This window comes from Sphaerodactylus townsendi, linkage group LG02 (assembly GCF_021028975.2).
Source record: "Sphaerodactylus townsendi isolate TG3544 linkage group LG02, MPM_Stown_v2.3, whole genome shotgun sequence".
NCBI lineage: Eukaryota > Metazoa > Chordata > Lepidosauria > Squamata > Sphaerodactylidae > Sphaerodactylus > Sphaerodactylus townsendi.
In genome coordinates, this window is record NC_059426.1 from 65,147,916 (window position 1) to 65,169,108 (window position 21,193).

The following is a 21,193-nucleotide window of genomic DNA, read 5'->3' on the forward strand; positions in this document are numbered from 1 at the left end:
AGATAAATATACACAAGTAAAATTTAAATCTACCCATCAGACAAGATGATACTAAAAGATAAAAGGACACATCTTGATGACAGAGGCAATGAAGGAGCCAACCAATGTAAGCAACAGCATCACTCACATAAATGAGATTGTGGCAAGGTTAACTGTCACCAGTGGTGGGATTCAGCAGGTTTGCACCACTTCAAGCAGAATCGGTTGTTAAAATGATGCTTGTAAACAACCAGTTATTAAATTATTTGAATCCCACCCACCACTGACTGTCACCAAGAAGTGATCAATTTGAGGGGCGGGGGATGGAGAGGAGAAGAATACTAAACAGTAGGATTGTCAGTTCCTGCAAATGATTGTACCAAACCCAAATTTCTGGAACATCCTCTTTCACCGACAAGTCTTGACATATATTTCAGCATTGGAAGGGCAAGGATATTATAACATGCTGCTTATCATCATAATCTCCACTAGAGGGCAGGCTGGGACAAAGCAGTTTTACATATAAGAAACGGAGGGCGGGGGGAGAAAGGGCATTGCCTGCTGCACTTACCAAAGTTTGGCTCGTTAGGACATCCTTTTAATTTCACCCCTTTGGGGCTGGTTTCTATCAAGAAGTGTCTTACTAGCTCATTGGTGATATCTCCTGTGAGGACAAATCACAATTTCAGTATAGATTCTCAATGTTTCCTGTAAGCCTTACAGTTTTAAGGCCATAAACCCATGTCTTTCGGTCCTTCAAAGACAAGATTGCAGGGGAGGAGTAACAGCGCATGTCTGCAATTTATGGTTGCCAATCCACACTATATAGCTATGGCAGTTGATACCCACAGAGCTGGCATTAACAGTTAGAATGAAATGAAGGCCTCGTGGCCCTTATATATTTGGTTTCTGGATTCCAGAAATGGCTGTGGAAGAGGCAACACAAGCCGGTGCTCAGCTTACCTATTTATGGGGCAAGAACCAGCTGAGCCAGGACGATGAGTCCCAGCCCTCACACAGCCTGTCATGTTGACATGCGAGATGGATGGGGGAGGTTTATTTTCAAATCAGGTTCAAAATGTGCTTGTGATAAATCAGTCATATAAGTCTCTCACGACAATATATTCCTGCCACTAAGGCTATAGAAAGGTTGGGGGTGCTAGGCCAAATCCTTAGTTTCTGTTCAGGGTCAGAAGTTCCTAAGAACTAATTCTGAGCTTGTTTAGAAAACAAAGGGATTCAAGGCATTTAAGTAGGATTAACATTCAAACGTTGCCTGATGATAATATCTAGGCAAAGAAAAAGCATCTGGATTTTCAAAGGATAGTTGGCATTGGGATGTGTGTTTTTGTGTCCAATTTAGGTATTTCACGAGATTCTGTAAGGATTTCATCTTCCATAAGGGCACAGAGGCTGCACCTTTCTTGCTCTGTTGCACTACACCAGGAGGCGGAGAAGCAACCTTCATGGCCAGTCCATAGGCTCCCCGGAAAGAGTGGCTGTCTCGAATGATGAAAGCCCCCGGTTCCTTGTCTTTCAGCAACGTAATAGCTGAGAAAGAAGCAAAACAGCAAGAGTGTAGTAAAACCCCAGTAGTAAAATAGCGTAGAGTCATCAGAAAGCTAATAGCTTGTAAGATGAAAAGTGGAATAGAGGGACCTAAATCCAATTCACCAACATCAGCAAGTCATTGTACAATTCAGTTTTGCACAGCTTGCAGAAAGTCAGAAGCTTTCGTGACCTCCTTGTGCAGGCCATCCCATAAGACGGGAGCTACAACTGAGACAGCAGCTGTTGATTTTGCCCATTTGAAGATTGGTGCCTTCCGAAGACCCTGCTCAGATGAGTGAAACTGTCATAACAGACAGCTTTCTGCTTAAATTACTAAATGAAAAGCTTAAATTTAGGCAATTCTTTAAATTGCAGCCACTTCTGTGTTTCTTCTAAATATGACTTAATTTTTTCCCCCAGAAAGCTCTGCCAGGACCCTCCCACATGTGATATCAGAAGTAATAAAAATAACACTTGGGTGGAGAGTGAGGGAATTCAAACATTAGCAAAATCATGGGCAAACAACAAAGACACAGCCAGCCAAATCCACCCATTTAGTCACATTTTCTCAACAGCTGTGAATTTTAATGTGGAAGCCATTCTATGACTATAAAGGCAAATGAAACTGCAGGACAGAACAAGAATGTCCCTTCCTCTGAGTCTGATCTGAAGGTTAACCTCCACTCAACAACTGTCACGTTACCCTTGCAAGGGGAGATATGAGGAAATGAAGGAACGTGTTCTTGGATTAAGGACGGATCTGCAGCACTGTGCTGCCAAGCATCTCAGCTGTTGGCTGGGTAAGAGGAATAGCTGTCGACAGAGATATAAACAAAGTTTTTTTAAAGGCATCGCCCATGCTTGCCTGATAGGCACCCTCATAAATCTGGGTTGGGGACAGACGCAAATTACTCATCACTAATTAGTGATTTAAAGCTGCTATCAAAGCCAGTTTGTTAGCTGGATTTGTAGACCTCAATGTCCTGTAGTGGCACAGTACATTCTTATTGGCATGCCATGCTACATTTACATCCTCATAGACGTAAATCAAGGTAGAAGGCAACACTTACGACTTTAAAAAGTGTTTTAATAAAGCACCATTTTACTGAATTTATGTACATCAGCAGTAAGCGCCATCCTTTCCATATTGCTTCTCTGCTCTACACTCATGCAATATATCAACAGAGAGCTCTGAAATATGTAGTTATTGTATCTGTTGCAGAGACTTCTGCAAGAGTACTCTCAAAGGCTTAAAGGCCAAAATCAGCTGGCTGTTGTGGGATTTCCACGCTGTGTGGCTGTGCTCTGGTAGCTATTGCTTCTAAGGTTTCACCCACATCTATGTCTGGCATCTTCACAAGCATGTCATGGTCAGATGTATTTCTCATTGTGGCACAGTGTGAAGCAATTGTGTGGTGGGATATATCTTTTGTCCACCTCACAGGTGGGGTTGAGGACAGCGGTGTAGCGCCAATGGGATGGGTGTGGGGCGGGACACCCTGGGTGGCGCCATGGTGGGGGTGTGGTTGTGCCATGGGTGTGTGTGGACGGGCCGTGGCATTCTGAGGTGGGGGTGGGCAGTGTTGCAGCAGGAGTGCAAGGCACATGCGTGCCCCAGGCGCAGTTCCACCTCGCTCTGCCCCTGGTTGAGGATGAGGTGCATTTGCATGTGCCTGGGTGGAGTTCATGTGCAGTAGCAGCTGCAGGAGACTTGCACACACCCTATAGACAGGTATTTGTTATCCCTCCCATCCTGGACCCAGAACCTTCAGCATAGGCCTCAATTTTTTAACATGCCCTCTTTATCTCATTGGCTTCCTTTCTCAGAGGCTGAAACAGAAGGTCTTAGTTTCTTCTCTTTCTTTTGGTAAATTTCTAGGTGAAGAGTTGATTCCTCCCAGAGATTTTTCTGACTTGTGGTCACCTGGTTTGGCCAAACTGTTTACCCTGGTCAATTCTACTGGCATTTTTCCTTCCGAATGGAAATAAAGCACTGTTGTGCCTATATTCAAAAAGGGCTGCAAATGGAATCCCCCAAATAATCATTCAATTTATTTTATTGGACACAGCTGCTAAACTGTGCAACAAATTATATTGTGGATCGGAGGATTGGGAGATTTTCAATCATATCACCCGTGTAGAACAAGAAGGGTTCAGGAATTGGTTATGTGCTGTAGACCATTGCCTAATGGTTTATCAGCTGGCCCAGCTGAGTATTAAGGGTCCCACCAAGTCCATGTTTGTTGTGTTTGTAAATCTAACTGCTGCCTTTGAACCAGTTTATTGGAATCGACTGTAGGCTATAATATCAGACAGTAGACCTGGATGCTGGCTTAAACTCCAGGCAATAGACCTGGACACTGGCGCGGGTTCCAGGTGGTAGATCTGGGTGCCTGCTGGGGGGGCGGGGGGCGCAGAAAATTCAGATTTTGTCCCCGGGCTCCATTTTCCTAGATACCCCTCTGCCAGGGCCTGGGAATTTTTATCACACAACAGGTGCAGATGTGAAGCAAAATGGTGATTAGTAACTACCCCACAAATACTACAAAATCACTACGTGAATTAAGACTAGGAACAGAAAACCATGATCTGGTAGAATTAGGTGTTTTCTTGCTGATTTAGTGATTATTTTCGTCCACAGCATCCAAAGATAGTCACACAAAGTCTGAACCTTTTGTTTGCAAGAACTGTTTTCTATGCCACATTTTTTGCTAAGAAAGAACCTTACCTTGTTCTCTGGAGATCTCTGGTTTATACCAGTACTTGGAGGTATCCTGGACAAACTTCACATTAGCTCGTGTCTCAGGGCTGCTGTCTAAGAGACAGGAAAGAAGCAAACATAAGATGAAATAAGGAAGGAATATTTTACAGGGTGCCCACTCCATATGGTGCATTTTTATTCCAAATTAATCACAGATAAATAACTCTCTGTAGAAAATCACAGAATAGGGGTGAGCATGGTGTATGAAGACAGATGTGTATATAAGACATATTAATTCATTTATACCATTTATAGTCCAATCTAACGTTTTTTAGGTGTCTGTCTATGGTTGGCATGCATTCTTGTTGACAAGTGTCTACTATCACAGGCATAGTAGTAAACAATATCATCAAAGTACTGCCAGTTTTTACTTACAGTTTGCTTTCTGTAAACAAACAAACAAACAAAACACCTGGGATCCAAATAACTTCAGATATCCAGGCATTCTCCTGTTGAAGTACTTGTTCACATATTAGGGTTTAACATATTAGGGTTAAAAAAATCCCATGAGTTTATTAAGAAAACACTACTTCAGGAAACCATTTTGAAATGCTCTGAAGGCCTTCATGACAACTTGATGACCTTTCCTGATAACCTGAAAAATATTTCTCTCACAGAGAGAAATATTTGTGGGGTAGAGGAATACCCTCAAGATACAAAAATGTTACACATTATTAATGTTAGAAGTCTTCCTTTAATGCTCGTGTGCACTTATATTAGTTGTCTGTCATGACTGAGATATACCATTTCACATTTTTTAAAAAAGCTTTGTGAAGGAAAGATGCTCCTCTGAGGTATTCAAAAGGCCAAAAGGGGGGTGGGGAATCTTTGCAAAACAATATTTTTGAGAACTTTTCTACCTCAGTGCAATGGAATTTGTCCATGGGGTGTGATATACCCTAGAATATAATATGCATAAGCCTTTTTCCAGAGCAGTCAGAGGCTACAAGACTCAAGGCAGATTTAGCCCAAACCCCCCACACATATAGAAAGTTGATCCCTTAGTAATATCTGAACAATCCTTCATAGCAATCGAAGTCTCACCAATCAGACAGGAGAAAAAGAAGTTATCCCCCCCACACACACACACACAGAGCAAAAAACTATCATAAATCACTATCATACAAATGAAAAGTTGAATCAAGTGAGGTTTTTACCAGGCATTGAAAATTTGGAGAAATCTGGTAGAGTGTGATGAAAGGCCATGCTGCTCCCACTGCTGGGACTAGACATACCACTGGAGATGGGTGAAGAGGTCTTGCCATTCACTGTGGCATAGTTAGGCAAGCTATTTGATCGATCTCCTGATGACATTCTTCTCTTCTCTGGCAGCACTGGTTGGGGTGGGGTAGGGCTGCCCTGCCTGTATATTGCTGAGTCAGGGGAAGAGGAGTGTGGACTGCTAATTCCATGGTAGTAAGCTGGGGAGACAGGGAAAGATGGGGTAGAGGGGGCTTGGAAACCTGAGGCACTGCTTTGGCGGGACAGTGTTGGACGCTTCTCCTCTGGGGCCGGGTACCCATATATAATGTGTCGATCCAAGCTGGGACTCCCCGAGACTGCAGATGTAGTGCCTCCCATTATAGGCTGGTGCCGAGTAAGGCTTGGGCTCCCTGGTGTTGCAACAAGGTTGCCATGGGTACCCATCAAGTGCCTATTCACATTTGGACTTCCAGGGGTGACCACCATGTTGGTGTTAACAGCTCTTCGCCCAAAACCTGGGCTACCTGGTGTATTTGTAGCTACTGTTCTATGGAGTGACTGGGGGCTTTCAGGTAAGGTTCCAGCCACAATGACTTGGGGTTGAGGCCTTGTGTAGCTATCTTGCTGAGAGCTGGCTCGGCCTTCAGGAAAGTCAGCACTCACATAGGCTGGGAGGCCCTGACTTGAAGAAGAGGTATTTTGGTAGCTGCTATGCACTGATGGTGCCTGAGAAAGATTGGTGGATTGGAAACTAGATTCAGCGGAGGGCTGAGGCGTGGCCATGCTGTGAGTACTGTTCTCTGAAGGGTATGAACGTATAGAGATCCTGAAAAAAGCAAAGGAAGAGATCAGAATTTATTAGCAAGTTACCCCTGAATAGTATCACGCACACAAGACAGAACAGCACTTGTCAGTCATAGTAGAACCCATTTATCTCAACCTCTTACCCAAAGTTTTTGGTTCCCACAAATTCTTCAATGAGCCCCAAGTCATATTGATCTTAAAACTATTAAGGGCTATATCCAGACTTTCGTGTTTGATCTCCACTCAGATACGTGACTGTATTTATTTGTTCCTAGGGATGTTCACTTTATGTTCATGCCATCTTGAAATAAAAGTTGAGAGAACTTGAGTCATATCCTGAAAGGCAACTTATTTTGACTTCATTTGCCAAGTTCTCTGTTTGTAATCCAGCAAACAATTTGGAGAGTGGAACATTTCCCAGTAAGATGAGAATGTGACCTCTGTATTTGGACAAACATTCATGAATGGATGGCAGGATAATGTTGCACATACCAACATTTACATCTACCCACCATTAAGACCATTAATTTGAATGATAACATTTAATGTATTCCACTGTAACATTATTCCTTGCTAGACTCATGTGTAAATGCACTGCATTAACACATCAGTCCAGCAAGGAATAATAATAGGACCAAATAAAAGTAATCTTTTGAGGAATAGCCTCCCACACATCATGTATCAAAGAGCTTCAGAAGTTAAGTGAAACACCGCAATACTACTGGATAAAGTCACAAAATCTTACATAGCCAACAGCATCAATCAATTCCCCGTTGGGTCCTCTCTCTTACCCATCAGTGCTGTGCATGGGGCTACTAGCAGCAACAGGACTTGAAGAAGTGAAGGAGTTAGCAAAGGACCCATCCCTTAATGGTGCCTCAGTGTTGTAAGGCTGTGGAGCTGGGGATACCCGGGGCTTCCCGTTAGTGCTGCTGCCACCACCTATTACTGCTGTACGAGCCACAGATTCCACATAACTCCGGGGCTCTGAAATGAAACAGAAAACAAAATGGATGATGACTGAGGTAACTGAGCAGGATCTATGATATTAGGTTACACTTGTAACTAGTACCACTCATTCATATTTATTTAGGACCCACTTGGCTCTGCAGAACTAATCATCTTAATGTGGGGCCCATTTTTTCTCTAAAAGCCCCAATTTTTTTTTTAATCTTACAAATGAGACGTAAAAGGACTACACCAGTCACAGGAGACAGAAAAATAAGGCCAAGGTTGACAGTGCAAAATAGATAAAAATATATGTTATTACTCAAATAAAATTTCCCTGTGTTTTGCCCAAGAGGCTTCTTCAGGGGAACCTGTTAGTCTTGCAGAGGTTTTTCAAAGGGAGTATAAATTCAATCCTGACTGACCACAGAAACAGGATTGTTTAGAGAATGTCTAATATCCCCTGGGGTTGGAGCTGCAGTGATTCATGGGAATCTGGGAATCTTGATAGTAAAGCCTTCAGTGCAAACATCAGAGCCAGGTAAGGTTGCTGTGGTTGGGCATATGGACAGGGACCGGGTTACAAGTTTCATTCTCCCTACCACTGTTAGCTTTGCCTGCCTGCAGCAGGTACTACATGATGAAGTATTTGTAAATTGGCACTAAGTATTTTCTGGCAGCGGCTTATACTGAAAATGCAGCTTCTCTCTCTGCCCTCCACCAATTTTCTTGAAGACAGCACAGCACCTTCATTTGGAAATACCACAATACTACTGGATAAAGTCACAAAATCTTACACTATGTAGCTCATCAAGCAAAACAAAATTCATTCAGGCATCTTCTTCTGGACAACTCAAGAACATTTTCTTTTGTCCTACCAAAAGTACATAACACACACTCTCTCTCTCTCACACACACACTTACATACAGCATGTTGACAAGTAATCTAGTTATGTTTTTTCCCCCTCAATACTGAACACCCAAGGCTCCATCACTATTTTCATCACACATGGTGTATTCCTTTAATTACTTGGTGGTTCTCCGCCTGAGCATGTGGCAAAAAGTGGTGAGACTCCCACGAAAGCCTAACAGGGGATATCCCAGTGAGCCTGTACTGGTTCCTTAGCCACTCTTTGGCATTTCCGTACATGACTTCAGGGTTGTGATATTCCCCTTCCCCTTACTCTTCTGTCCAGGAAGACCTGCATCACCTTCTCCTCCTGCCTTCCAGAACTCACAGGACCACCACTGGTTTTGCTCTTGATAGGACCCTGATTCTACCCATTATTTCCCTCTCCTTATATTTGACCTCCTTCTTTCCTCCTGTTCGCCTCTCTCTTTAGCAGCTGCTGCTGATCTACTCCCCAAACCTAAATATCCTTTCAGTGGAGTACATATACAAGTTCCATGGAGGCTCTGCCCTATTAAATGGAAACCTTAGGGGTTGTTGTTGTTGTTTTGGTATTCATATCAGTAGAATGCTTGGTTTCCAAGCGGCATAGCAAACACATCAGTGTACTGTCTCTTCTCAAAGCACATTCCTATTAAATAATGACATTCAAACTGAAACCCATTAACAGTACTAACATGTCAGAATGCTCACAATGTTGGTTCAGCCATTGTTGCTGCAATTATGGTTCTGGATTACTTATAAACATTTTTTTAAAATTAAGTCCCAGGATGGTTGTAAAATGAGTCTGCAACCCTAATCTCTGTTCCGCCCTTGCAATTTATTTTATCATGCCTAAAATTAGTTTAAGAGCTCACCAGGGCAGAGATGATTTTAAAACCAGGTTTTTTTCCATATCCAAGCATGGGTATGGAAAGAATGTCCTAGTGTTTCTAGATAGGAATTCTAGATAGGAAGAACCCCAGTGTCATAAACCTTAATTCAACACATGAACATGAATACATGAAGCTGTTTTCTACTCAGTTAAACCACTGGTCTATCAAGAACTATATTTTCTACTGTGATGGTCAATAGCTCTACAGGTAGTCCTCAATCTATTCTACGCCCTTAACCTGGAAGTGTTGGGGATTGAACTTGGGATATCCTCATGCAAAGGTGATGCTCTGCTACTCAACTGTGACCCTTCCCTACAAAATCCTTACAAAAAGAGAAAGAAGCAACCCCCTGCATCCTATGGGAGATTTGGAGGGATATAAATGTAAAGAATAAATAAATAAATATAATCAGGGTTTACTTTATAATAGTATTATTTGTGGTTGTGAATAGTTTGGAAGGAAAAATACATGTACCACATTCCAGAGGAAAAAGCAAAATACTTTTGCCTGAGCAAATAGAAAATGGAACCTTGGAAACTTACCATGAGGGTTGCTTCTGCACTGAGGTAAGGAAGACATCTTAGATTTGGGTTATCTCCACTGGTGGCTTAGGGAGGCAGGACCAAAATGTCCACTTCCTATCCCCTGGCTGGGACCTTGCGGTTCAGTTTTTAAATACTTTCCAAACTAATAAACAGAATAGTAAGAAGAAATGCAATAAACGTAGAATAGAAACCAAGAACAGGTGAAAGATCATTGTTATAGTAAACAAAGTGTCAGATAATAAGACCTGGGAAACTGGTGCTGCTGAATGGAATGAACCAAATCCTTCTCCCTTACATATGGGGAATTCAAACTTAATGATTGGGGTAGAGTAGAGCTGAAGAGTATGACTTGATCTTTTTATTCTCTTGATATCGGCATCCATTCACAACCTGTTAACATTGTTAATTTCTTTTCCATTCTTCAGGCAAGCAAGATGCCTTCCTTACCTTAGAGCAGAAGGAACCCTCATGGTAAGTATCCAAGGTTCCGTTCTTGCTCTGAGAAGGACAGCATCTTAGATCTAGGGACCTCCAATAGCAGCGTCCTTCAGTCTTTGAGTAGGAATTATGTCTCATCCACCATGCTGGAGAACTCAGTGTCCAAAGGTCACATCAGCTGAAGAGAAGGAATTTATCTTGTTGCACCTGGTGAAGGTTGAGATGGAAGGCAACCTTTGCGTATTTCTTCAACTGAAGTTTGGTGTGGAATGCAGTGTTGGTAGCTGCACTTTTCACCACAAGCTGTGATAACCTTAGGGACAGAGAGGTTGCTGGACTTATAGGCCTGTGCAATGCACTGCATATAAATCCAGCAACTTCCCTGTCCCTAGGTTATCACAGCTCATTTGGTGAAAAGTGCAGCTACCAACACTGCATTCCACACCAAACTTCAGTTAGACACCTTATGGTTTAACTTATGACTGATCGGCACATTCTCTTTCCCTTGTTTAATACGGTTAAAGAAATAAAGGAAAAGTCAACTTTGTTGATAGATTCATACATCTTATATATATTCTTAAGTGCCCTTCTCATATCTAGAGTATGTCAGGCTTTCTCCTTTGTATGCCTAGGTCAGTGGTGGCGAACATGGCAATAATTGACCATGGTCAGGTATGGACTACAATTCCCATCAGAATCCCTGCCAGCATGGCCAATTGACAAAGCGGGGCTGATATAAATTTCTCAAACATTGTGTAATAATATGTAGGATGGCAGATAGAATCTTCTGTGTCTTCTGTAGAAAGGTAGAATTGATTTCCAGGAATGAATTTAGGGTCTGGTTGGCACCAGTACCTTGTGAGAAAAACAGACATTTTTTTCTGGAAGCTGACAGAGCTCCCAGCTCTGAAACCCTTCAAGTTGAAGATACTGCTGTTAGGAACAAGGTCTTCACGCAGAGCCACTTAAGGGGGATGTCTCTTAATGGCTCAAAGAAAAGCTTGGTAAGAGCAGAGAGTGATCTCCACACAGGAAATCTATGGATGACCAGAGAGTCAGTTTGCATTATCCCTTTAAGGAATGAGAGGAAATGAGGATGTAGTATAATGGTTGCTAAGGCCATTAACTGGTACCATAGAGTAGAAGCTTTCAGCTGCTGTTGGACCCTGTCTTGAAGGAAAGCTAACAGTTGCCCCAGTCCCAAGTTGAACAAGTCAACTTTGTTTCTCTGACCATTTCATGAAGGCCTTTCATGAGGAATAGTATATAAGCCTTGTAGATGGCTTCCTGGAGGCCTTGCTGGCTGTGGCTGGTTCCTTCTCAGAGGAGGATTTGCTCTCCTCATTATATGAATTAAAATCACATTGCCCTGGCATGCCCAGAGTAGGCACCTGAAGAGAACACCTTCCTGGATGCTTCCTGGACCATAGTCTGAGGTTTTGTCATATAGTGTAACTTGCCCCCCTCTAATCCAGACCACTCTGAGGGAATGTGGAAGGGGGAGGGGGAGCTGCGTGGCAAACATTGAAAACCCTGAAATGAAGCTGGAGGCAAGGGGGCCTGGAGATGCTGTAACTCCTCTCTTATTTCTCCCTTGGAAGTATATCCAAAACGTCTATCACTTGAATGGAGGGTGGGGTGGAGTGCAAATACATTACTCCTGGAGCCTTCCATTTCTGAGTGCTGGATTGAACAATTCCTTTCTTGGAGGCAAGGCTTCCTAACATTTCCATTTAGGGCCGAACTGGCAGTCATGAAGGAAGTTTTTGCAGCTGGAGGCTATTTCACACCTTTTAATTAGGCAGGACTTGCTGCTTTCATTTTAGCACCTGGGAAGCCCAAGGCACTTCTTGCTCCCTCCATAGTTTTTAGCATTGCTTTCAGGTGTGCGGCCTTCCTGCTGCTGTGAAGACAACAGAGCAGAATCAGCATCCTCTTTGGAGAGGAACTTGTCTCTGCATTGCTCCTTGGAGTCCTCCTTTGAGGGAGAGAAACATGAGGGATGAGAGTATACAGGGAGGAAGGAAGAGAGAAGCTGCAGGTCTTGCTGTAGATTGAGGACAGAAATCTGTTGAGTCAGCAAAGTTAAAGTAAACAAGGAACAAGAAAGAATAAGATCTCTTGGCTACTTCTCCCCATGCGAGGCAGAAACAGAAACTGAATCATGAGGTCCTGGCCAAGGGACATGAAATGGAAGTTTGGTCCTGCCTCCATAAGCAGCCACTGGCAATAACACAGATATAGATGCCCTCCTCCTCCTCTGAGTGAGAATATAGACTTCTTTGGTCCTATGGAGATTTCACTTGTCCTGTGGAGCCATGTTGAAGGACCACAGTTCAAACAACAGCACAGTTGCTGGGGACACTGACAAGGCTGTGGCCTCAGAAACCCAGCTGCATACTCTTTTCCCATCTTCTGCTCATGAATAAAGCCCTTTAGGGAGAGGGGTAGTAGCACTATAGCTACTAATAGCTACACGGCGTCTGTAGTAGTATGGGCAGTGCTTAGGGTTGCACTGTGAACCATACCTTCTCATTCCCCATTCTGCAACCTGATGGAGAAGATGAGCCAAGTGACTTCTAAAACATAGTTCTGAGCCATTTTTTATTCATCCTTTCATATATTGTCACATACCCCCCATGGCAGGGGTAGGGAACCTGCGGCTCTCCAGATGTTCAGGAACTACAATTCCCATCAGCCTTCTGGCATGTATGCCACAATTGGCCATGCTGACAGAGGCTGATGGGAATTGTAGTTCCTGAACATCTGGAGAGCCGCAGGTTCCCTACCCCTGCCCCATGGGAAAAAAATGCTGAAGCTGCCGTTTACATTGACAGAATATGTACTCCTTCTAATACACCGTCATAAAATACCACACTTAAAAACAAATTTCTCACAACTATTTTAACTTGTTTAAATTTGACCTCAGAGGTAAAGGAAATTAGTGCTTTGATTGAGTTTTCCTTCATGGCAGAGGGTTGGACTGGATGGCCCTTGTGGTCTTTCCCAACTGTATGAAAATAACCCCTCCATTATATATGGCTTCTCCTTATGAACTGATGGCGGAGACACTACGGTATAAAGTTATATCTGCTTAAGAAAATTGTACTAATTTGTGCAATTTTAAATTTTGTTTCATGGGAAGGAAACCTGAATTTTAAACTTTTTTTTATTCATCTTTATGTTTCCAGATTTGTCAAGTTTTTGTATATTTTTTCTATTTCTTTTAAACTTTGTGGTTTCTATGTTGCTATTAACAATATATTATGATGAGTGGAGAGCACTTGTCAACATCCTCTTAAGGATACCTGAAGGAACAGGTTAAGAGGTTCCTGTGCCTACACAGTGCTGAGGTAATCCAACGGATAATTTTCTTGAGAGTGTTTCTACCAAATTTTTAAAATTCAATAAGTTCAGTATTACTTTCAATACTCCTAATTTGGAATCCATTTAAGTAATGTTCCAGTTTTATGAAGATAAGGTGGGGCTTTAGAAACTGCAAGTCAAATTTCTTGACCAAGGCCTATCCTATGGTATCCAAAGTTGTTTTCGCTAGTCAACCAGATCCACCAAGCCAGGAAGGAAAAGAACATTATATGAAATCATGAAGAAAAGATTTCGTTCACTCATGCATTCCATGTGAGACAAAAGTGTTGGCAATGACTCTCCCCACCCCACCGTTATATGACTGCAACGCCTATTTGGCTGTCTTGGTGCTGAGCCTGAAGCGCAACCTCATGTTATTTGCAAATGCATAATAAGCTATTATGCTACAGAAAGTAATTACATCCGTTACAGCTTCACATTTCCCATTTTCCTCCTTAACTAAAAACAGGACAGTTCTGTATCTATGAATTAGCCTGTAAGAAGCTTCAGAAACCCCTTTAGAACAAGTCAAGCACTTCTGTTAAAAGGGTGGTGGGTGGGGAATATTTTTCCCTCGGTTAATAATGGGCTGCTTATAGTTCAGTACAATTTTTACTTCTAATGTTTTTTCCTCAATCATTTGTATGGTTTTTCCCTCTCGCGGTGCTGAAGGCTTGCCCATTCAGGCCCTACAAGAGGGTGCTACATTTGAAAGCCCAGCTGCGTGCCAATCATTAGAGTGCTACTGAAAAACTAGCAAATATTTTTAGTAAACTATTTGCAAATGCTAAGTGGAAGACAGAATGTACTCTCTGGGATCCAAAGTTAAGAACCATCGGGGAAGTTCCAGGACCTGTGCCATAGAAAAAAATCTAAAAATATCTCAGTGTTTATGTTAAGCAAATGAACAGCTTATTGTGTGTTACAGAATAAATGAAAGAGACACGGTATAAGTGTGCTGCTGCAATGGAATCAGAACAAATGCTTCCCATTATTCATTACCAGAGAAGTCAAAAATCCAGTACCCACTAGCAGAGTTGTTTGCACTGCATTCCTAGTGAGTCCACATCCCAAATGGATCAAAAGCACCGTATACCCTATGTTGAAAGGTATTCTTGGAGTCCCCATTTGTGCATGTGGGAGGGGGACCAGAGGGCGGCACGAAGGCAGCCCTGGGCAGAAATCTGTAGCCCTGGGCTTGAAACCTGAGGTTCTATTGATGCCCCTCTACAGCCCCCCATGGTGACTACGTCCACCATGACCAATTTTTTTTTTTGCACCAGGACATTGGTAGGCCTGCAGAAGTCCATTTTTTAGACACATATCAGCACCAATATTTCAGCATATCATCAATGGGAGACTGTCCTTATGCTACTCCCAAGCGTTTGGTGGTGAGAGTTTGGTTCAAAGGAGTCCAAAGTTATATGGACTCCCTAAAAGGTGCCCATCCCCATTATTGTTTCCAATAGGGAGCTAATAGGAGATAGGGGGGCTACAGTTTGAGGTCCATAACATTTGGCAGCCCCCTGAACAAGCAGGGACTTTGCCATCATCTCAGATGATACCCTGAAATTTTGGTGCCGATACAATCCAAAATGCACCCCTTGCAGAGCATCCTAAATTTGCCCAAGAATCCTTGTTCTGCCATTGAGTTTTCTGCACTGCTTGCTGTCAATGGGGGTTGCAGGCTGTAAAGGGGGGGGGGGGGGGCACATTTCTGAAGGGGGCACAGTCTCAAAACTTTCAGAGAGTGCTCACATCAGGAACAGACTGCCCTAATGATACCCCCCCAAGTTCGTTGGTGCAGGATTTTGGTTCAGGGGGGGGGGGGGGGGGCCAAGTTATGGACCCTCAAGACTGGCATGGCCCCTATCTCCTATTAGCTCCCATTGGAAACAATGGGGATAGAGAACACCCCTTTGGGAGTCCATGCGCTTTGGACTCCCTGAACCAAGCTCCACCAAACTTGGGGGGGTAGCATGGACAGGACAGTCTCCTTGATGATGCGGCTGAAATTTTGGTGCTACAGCTTCGAAAAACACAGCACCCCTGCAGGCCAGTAAATGGAAAACCACTAAAATACCCCAAAACGAACCCAGCATTTTGATGCCCCCCACAAGGTGATGCCCTGGGAAGCTGCCCACCTTGCCCAATGGGCATTATGCCAGTGGGGGGAACTCACAGGAAATTGTTCAAAGGAACTGTGCTTCTGTTGATTCTGCTGGACCTCTCCATGGCTTTTGATACAAATGAACATGGCATCCTTCAAGAGAGGCTTGCTGGTCTGGGAACAAGGAGGCACTATGTTGCAATGATTTTGTTGATAACTGGCTAGCTAGTTTCAGAAAGAGTTGTAGATTGACTGCTGTTTGGCCCACAGCAAACATACTACAACTTCCCCCAAGGGGACATCTTGTCTCCCATGATATATAATATGAAACCATCGGGACAAATCATTTGCAGTGACATATCACCAATACTGCTCCTTAAGAGCTGGCTGAGTGAGCCTGTGGAAGTCCTAAACAAACATCTGGGGGAAAATTGTGAAGCTCAGTTCTGACAAATCAGAGGTGATGTTGGTGGGTTCAAAGCTGCTTAGCATGATTCTGGTATGGTAGTTCCACTCTCCCCTGAGCGTGAACAAAATTTCAGAATCTACGGGTCTGAAACCTGAAATGGTCCCCTGAAGCGCAAGGCTCATGCCTCTGGGTGGCATGCCACTTTCGGAAATGTTGCCTTGATGCACTTTGAAAAGTGCTCGCATGTGGCCATAGTGATTCATGATCTAATCAAATTAGATTGCTATAATGCATTTTATATGAGGCTGTGTTAGAAAATCATCTGGAAACATAGAGAAACCAGGTTGCTGCTGTGGGTTGAACAGAGAGAGACACTGGCATACCCTATGCAGAAAGATGTGCACTTGGGTGTTATTGTCTGTTTTCTGGGCACCAATTCAAAGCTCTTACAGCTTGAAGATGCCATCAGGGGATCAAGGTATTTGAAAGACAACAGGTCTCCTATATGTTGTTCAAACCACCTCATGGTTAAAAAGAGCCTCTCTTGCAGTCCTAGGCTATCACCATGTGCCCCCCACCTGGCTATGGGTCAGAGGTGGGTGGCACCTAAAGACAAGGGTTTATCAATGGTGGATCTTTATCTTTGGAAATCCCGTCCCAATGAATAATTGACACATCTGGCTGTACTGCCATTCTGGCGCCAGTAGCCAGGCCAAAACACTTCTCTTTCTCTTGGTCTTTAACTAAAGTTTTCTCTCATCTTCCTTAGCTGGTTATATTATGGCCTGATAGTGTTGTTTTTTTATGATTATGTAATATTAATTTTTGAATGATTTTCAGTCCCATCCAACGAGCCAGGTTCCAGGCCATACCATACTGCTTTTTCCAAGGAGGCTTTCCAGTAGCATGGGGGGGCTTACAAATGCCAAAAAAAAAAAATCTCCCTGCTGCTGGAAAGCCACCCATTCTGGAGCTTTTCTTATCACGGACTTGGCACCACTGAAAAGGCATGGACACCAAGATGTCCTGATCAGGTTGTGATAGCAGTTGCAACATGGGCAATGGCCGGAGGAGGCTGGACTAGCATTGCCTCCCTTCCTGGCAGCCACACCCCCCTGCTCATGCTGCAGCAGGAGAGCAGAAATCCACACCACTGGCAAGCCCACCACCCAATCCCAATGGCAGATCTCCCCCCTTTGGATGGGGCCATTAGTTTTATGCTTTTATTGTTGTCACTATTAGCACACTGAAACAGGTCTCTGGAAAGATGACCTACACATCTCCTGGATAATAAATAAATAATCAATTGGCAACACTGCTGCAGACATAACAGTTCTGAACTCATAATCTTGTACTCCTTCGTTAGTAATGATACAGCATTAAAAATGCACTGAAACACTACAGGACTGGGGTAACCAGTGCTCTAACAAAGATGTGAAATTCCACCATAGTTCATCCTGCCATAGGACAAAAGGAAGCATTTTCAAGACACAGGGACAGAAAGAAGGGAAGGAATCATGCCAGTCTGATGATAAGTTACCAGCATTTCAATCTTTCCCCATTTAGCAACATGGTCATTTTTTTTACTGTGGTAGAAACCACAATATTCCGTGGCATTTCAAAGCATCCAGGACAGTGGGCCAAAAATGTATAGACCAGGGGAGTGGGGATCCACCTCTTATGGCGTCTGTCAGTACGCCACCGGCCATGTTCAGGAACTACGAATTCCATGTACCTCTAGTCAGCTTGGCCAATTGGCATGCTGGTAGCAGGTTCCCTGAAATCCCCTAGTGACAGACCCTTCTACAATATAGATAGTCCAGACAAAGATGAGTTTGCAGAAGCCCTTTTCCCTACCCCTGGTATAGACACATAGTCCAGACAAAGATGAGTTTGCAGAAGCCCTTTTCTGTATGCCAGTGTAAAACACTTTGGAAAAGATGAATGTTCAGGGTTTCCCTCAAAGAAGCTAGGAACTATTGTTTTGCAAAGACACTGAGAATTCTTTTTCAACAATTCCTTGCCCTTAAACAGAGTTACAATTCCTGGAGTCTTTAGAATAAGAACTTGGAGTCCCTGACAATTAAGCAATTCTAGAATAAGTTTATCTATGGTTAACCTAGCCCTGGGTATCCCCCCCCCCAAAAAAACCCAACTTCCAGCTGCTTCTAGAACAGCAAGGTGGGAAGCTGAATGCAATGTATTCTTTTTACATATTTTTGAAGAGTATTATCAAAAATATTTCCTGTAGAGAAGTTGCTCCTTAACACTTTCCACCTACCTTTTCATACTTGAAAGTACAGTGGTTAAAGTGTTAAAATGTACTTGTCACATAGGTTTATACCTGGAACTGACTGCCACATGCACAGGTGTCAAACTCGCGGTCCTCCATAACATCTGGAGGGCTGCGAGTTTGACACCTATGAGTAGAGGATCTTCACTCAGGATGCATTCATGTGCAGATTTTAAAAGTGTGATCTTCTACTGTGCTTCTTTGGACTCATGGAAACTCTGTCATCAATAAAGGTGCAGAGATGCTACCCACCAAAAAGATTTTATAATTTATAGCTACACATAGGAAATCATTCCACATGTCATACACATGTAGCTTGGGAAAAAAAGTGTAAGTTTAAAATGTCTGACCACTCAAGACAGGACTATCTGCATAAAATGTCTTGCTTAACTCATGCTAACATTCCTTACCTAGAAAGAGTTGTGCATCCTGTCCAGAAAATGTTTAGATTCCAGCTAAATGTGTTTGAGAAATCTAAAGAGGGAACAGCTCTCCAAAGTGCAGAGATGAACCCCAGCTGGGTCCTGTCCTAAACAGCATCTTAAAGCCGTGAACTCTCACCTTGGCTTTCTGCCTATTTTCACTCCCCTAAAGTTGCCAGTAGCACAGACCTTGGGGATTATTAGGAATGCAGGGACTTTGCACGTATACTGAGCAGTGCCAAAATGTATACTGGGTTAGAAAAAAGAAATGCACTTTCTCCATTAGCAGTTTTTCTATCCAAAAAATTTATCCCTAGCTGCTTTTGTACCTCATGAAGGTAAAGATTCCCCCCGCCCCCCATCACCACTTTAAAGCAGGGGTCCCCAAACTACGGCCCGGGGGCCAAATGTGGCCCCCTGAAGGCATTTATCCGGCCCGCCAGGCATGGCGGCGATGGCTCCATTCATGTGCAGTGGGGGGTCAAGGGAGAGGAGGAACCGGCCCCAATGGCTGTTGATTGCAATTACATGATGGCACCCCCAAATCTCCATGCATTTTCCCAGCCCAGGTTGGAAACCTTGCGGCAACTCCTGCTCCTTCCCTTCCCTCTCTCATTTCACCCATGTGTTGCTCTCAGGCTTTCTGTTCCACCTCACTCCCATTGGCATCAGCCAGGCTGGTGAATTGCTCGCTGGCTGCTAGGAAGGAAGAACCCAGGAAGATACCTAATCCTGGGTTAGATGGAATGCTTTTTTTTTACAGGGGGGAAATTCACAGCCTCCCAATAATATTTAGACCCACCCCTGTACCCTGACATACTTTGGTCACTGTTTACAAAATAGACCATGACAGAAAGGCTGAAGGTGAAATCAAACATTTCACAATCATTTGTGCATAGGAATTTGTTCATAGTTTTTTTTTTGTCCGGCCCTCCAACAGTCTGAGGGACAGTGAACTGGCCCCCTGTTTAAAAAGTTTGGGGACCCCTGCTTTAAAGGAAGATGTAATAGGAGACCTGACTGTCAGCAAGACAACAGAAGAGCAGAACAGGAAAGATCTAAATACTTCTTCCTTCTTTCCCAAATAGGCTTTCTAAGACAGACTGCAATCTCCAGGGAACCCAGAACCTCATGAAATGTGATGTGAACAACAACAACAAAAGGTCACCAAATATCACGATTTGAAAATCAAGATTCAGTAACTATGGCACAAACCTGAGTTCTTCCCAGTAATTGACACCCTGGACACTATTCCAAAAACACTAGGGTGGCACTTCAAACATCTTCAAATTGATAAAATCAACATCTATCATATTCAGAAGGAAGCCCTGCTGGAATCCACACAAATACTATGCTGATACATTAGAATGTCCTGGGCATCTGAGTGGGGCTCGAATTGTAATGAAAGGCCAACAACCAGTCCTTTTGTTCACCCCTGAGGCTCTCCAGCGGTGTTTGGAGGCTGTGGCTGATTGGTTAAGAACTAGCAGGTTGAAACTGAATCCAGTAAAGACGGAGATCCTGTGGGTAAGTTACAGGGAGATGCCAGCCAACTTTAGTCTGCCTGTGGTGGACAGTGAGGCCTTATATCTGGCCTTGTTGATGATTAGTCTGGGGGTGATTCTGGACTCCAAGGTTTACCACCTTTGACAGGCAAGACAGTTGGCTCCCTATCTCTCCAGTTCTGATTAGGCCATGGTGATCCATGCAACGGCGATCCATGCACCTCCATATTAGATTATTGTAACTTGCTCTTTGCTGAACCTAATCTGGAAGTTGAAACTAGTTCAGCACATGGTCGCAAGGCTCCTAGTTGGAGCCTCGAGTAGGGACCACATAACACCTGTCCTTTTTCATCTCCACTGCCTGCCCATCAAGTACTGGATTATCTTCAATGGTTTTGACCTTTAAGGCCATGAGCGATCTTGGACCCACATACCTTAGAGACCACCTCTCCCCATACTGCCCTAGTAGGCCCCTCTGTTCTTTGGAGGGAAACCTTTTGGTAATCTGGGCCGAAAACTATCCAGCAGGCCTAAACAAGGGCCAGGGCCTTTTCTCCTGGTGGAATGTGCTCCCAACCAAAATCAGGGCCCTGTGGAACTTGAGTAGTTTCTGCAGTAAAACAGAGCTATTCCACTGTGCTTTCCCTGATGGCCAGCCAGGCAAACATCTATTTTTTGGCCTCCTAGGGAGGGGGAGCAGGATATATTTCTGTAATTTGCCATCTGAAGTTCGTTTTTTTAGTAACAATTGTTTAAACTGTTTTTAAATATTTATATGATTTTATTATGTTGTTTTAAAAATGTTGTTGCTGCCCTGAGCCTCTTGGGGAGGGACGGGGTAAAAATAAAAAAACCTAAACAAACAAACAAAAGAATGAACGAACGAACCAACGTGAAGGCAGACTGCTTGTGTGTGATATTAAACAAAAATAAATAAATAAATGACTATGTCGATACATTGCAACATCTTAGGCCTCAAGGCAAGGTTCAAATTGTAATGAAAGGCCAACAACCAGCCAAAGAACTGGCAGGTGTGATAGTAAACAAAATTAAACAATAATAATATATAATTAT

The 21,193-nt window shown here is 43.3% G+C and overlaps 1 protein-coding gene across 13 annotated transcripts in view; it reads right to left on the reverse strand.

The window, feature by feature from the left end:
• TNS1 (tensin 1) overlaps window positions 1–21,193 on the reverse strand; it is a 389,915-nt gene that overhangs the window by 16,579 nt on the left and 352,143 nt on the right. For all 13 annotated transcript variants that reach the window (XM_048486278.1, XM_048486276.1, XM_048486275.1 and 10 more), the window contains 5 exons: window positions 7,090–7,285; window positions 5,449–6,320; window positions 4,259–4,345; window positions 1,399–1,530; window positions 551–643 (listed from right to left, as the gene is read on the reverse strand). In XM_048486278.1, coding sequence (XP_048342235.1) covers window positions 551–643; window positions 1,399–1,530; window positions 4,259–4,345; window positions 5,449–6,320; window positions 7,090–7,285 — 1,380 coding nt within the window. The remainder of the gene's footprint in view (window positions 1–550; window positions 644–1,398; window positions 1,531–4,258; window positions 4,346–5,448; window positions 6,321–7,089; window positions 7,286–21,193) is intronic.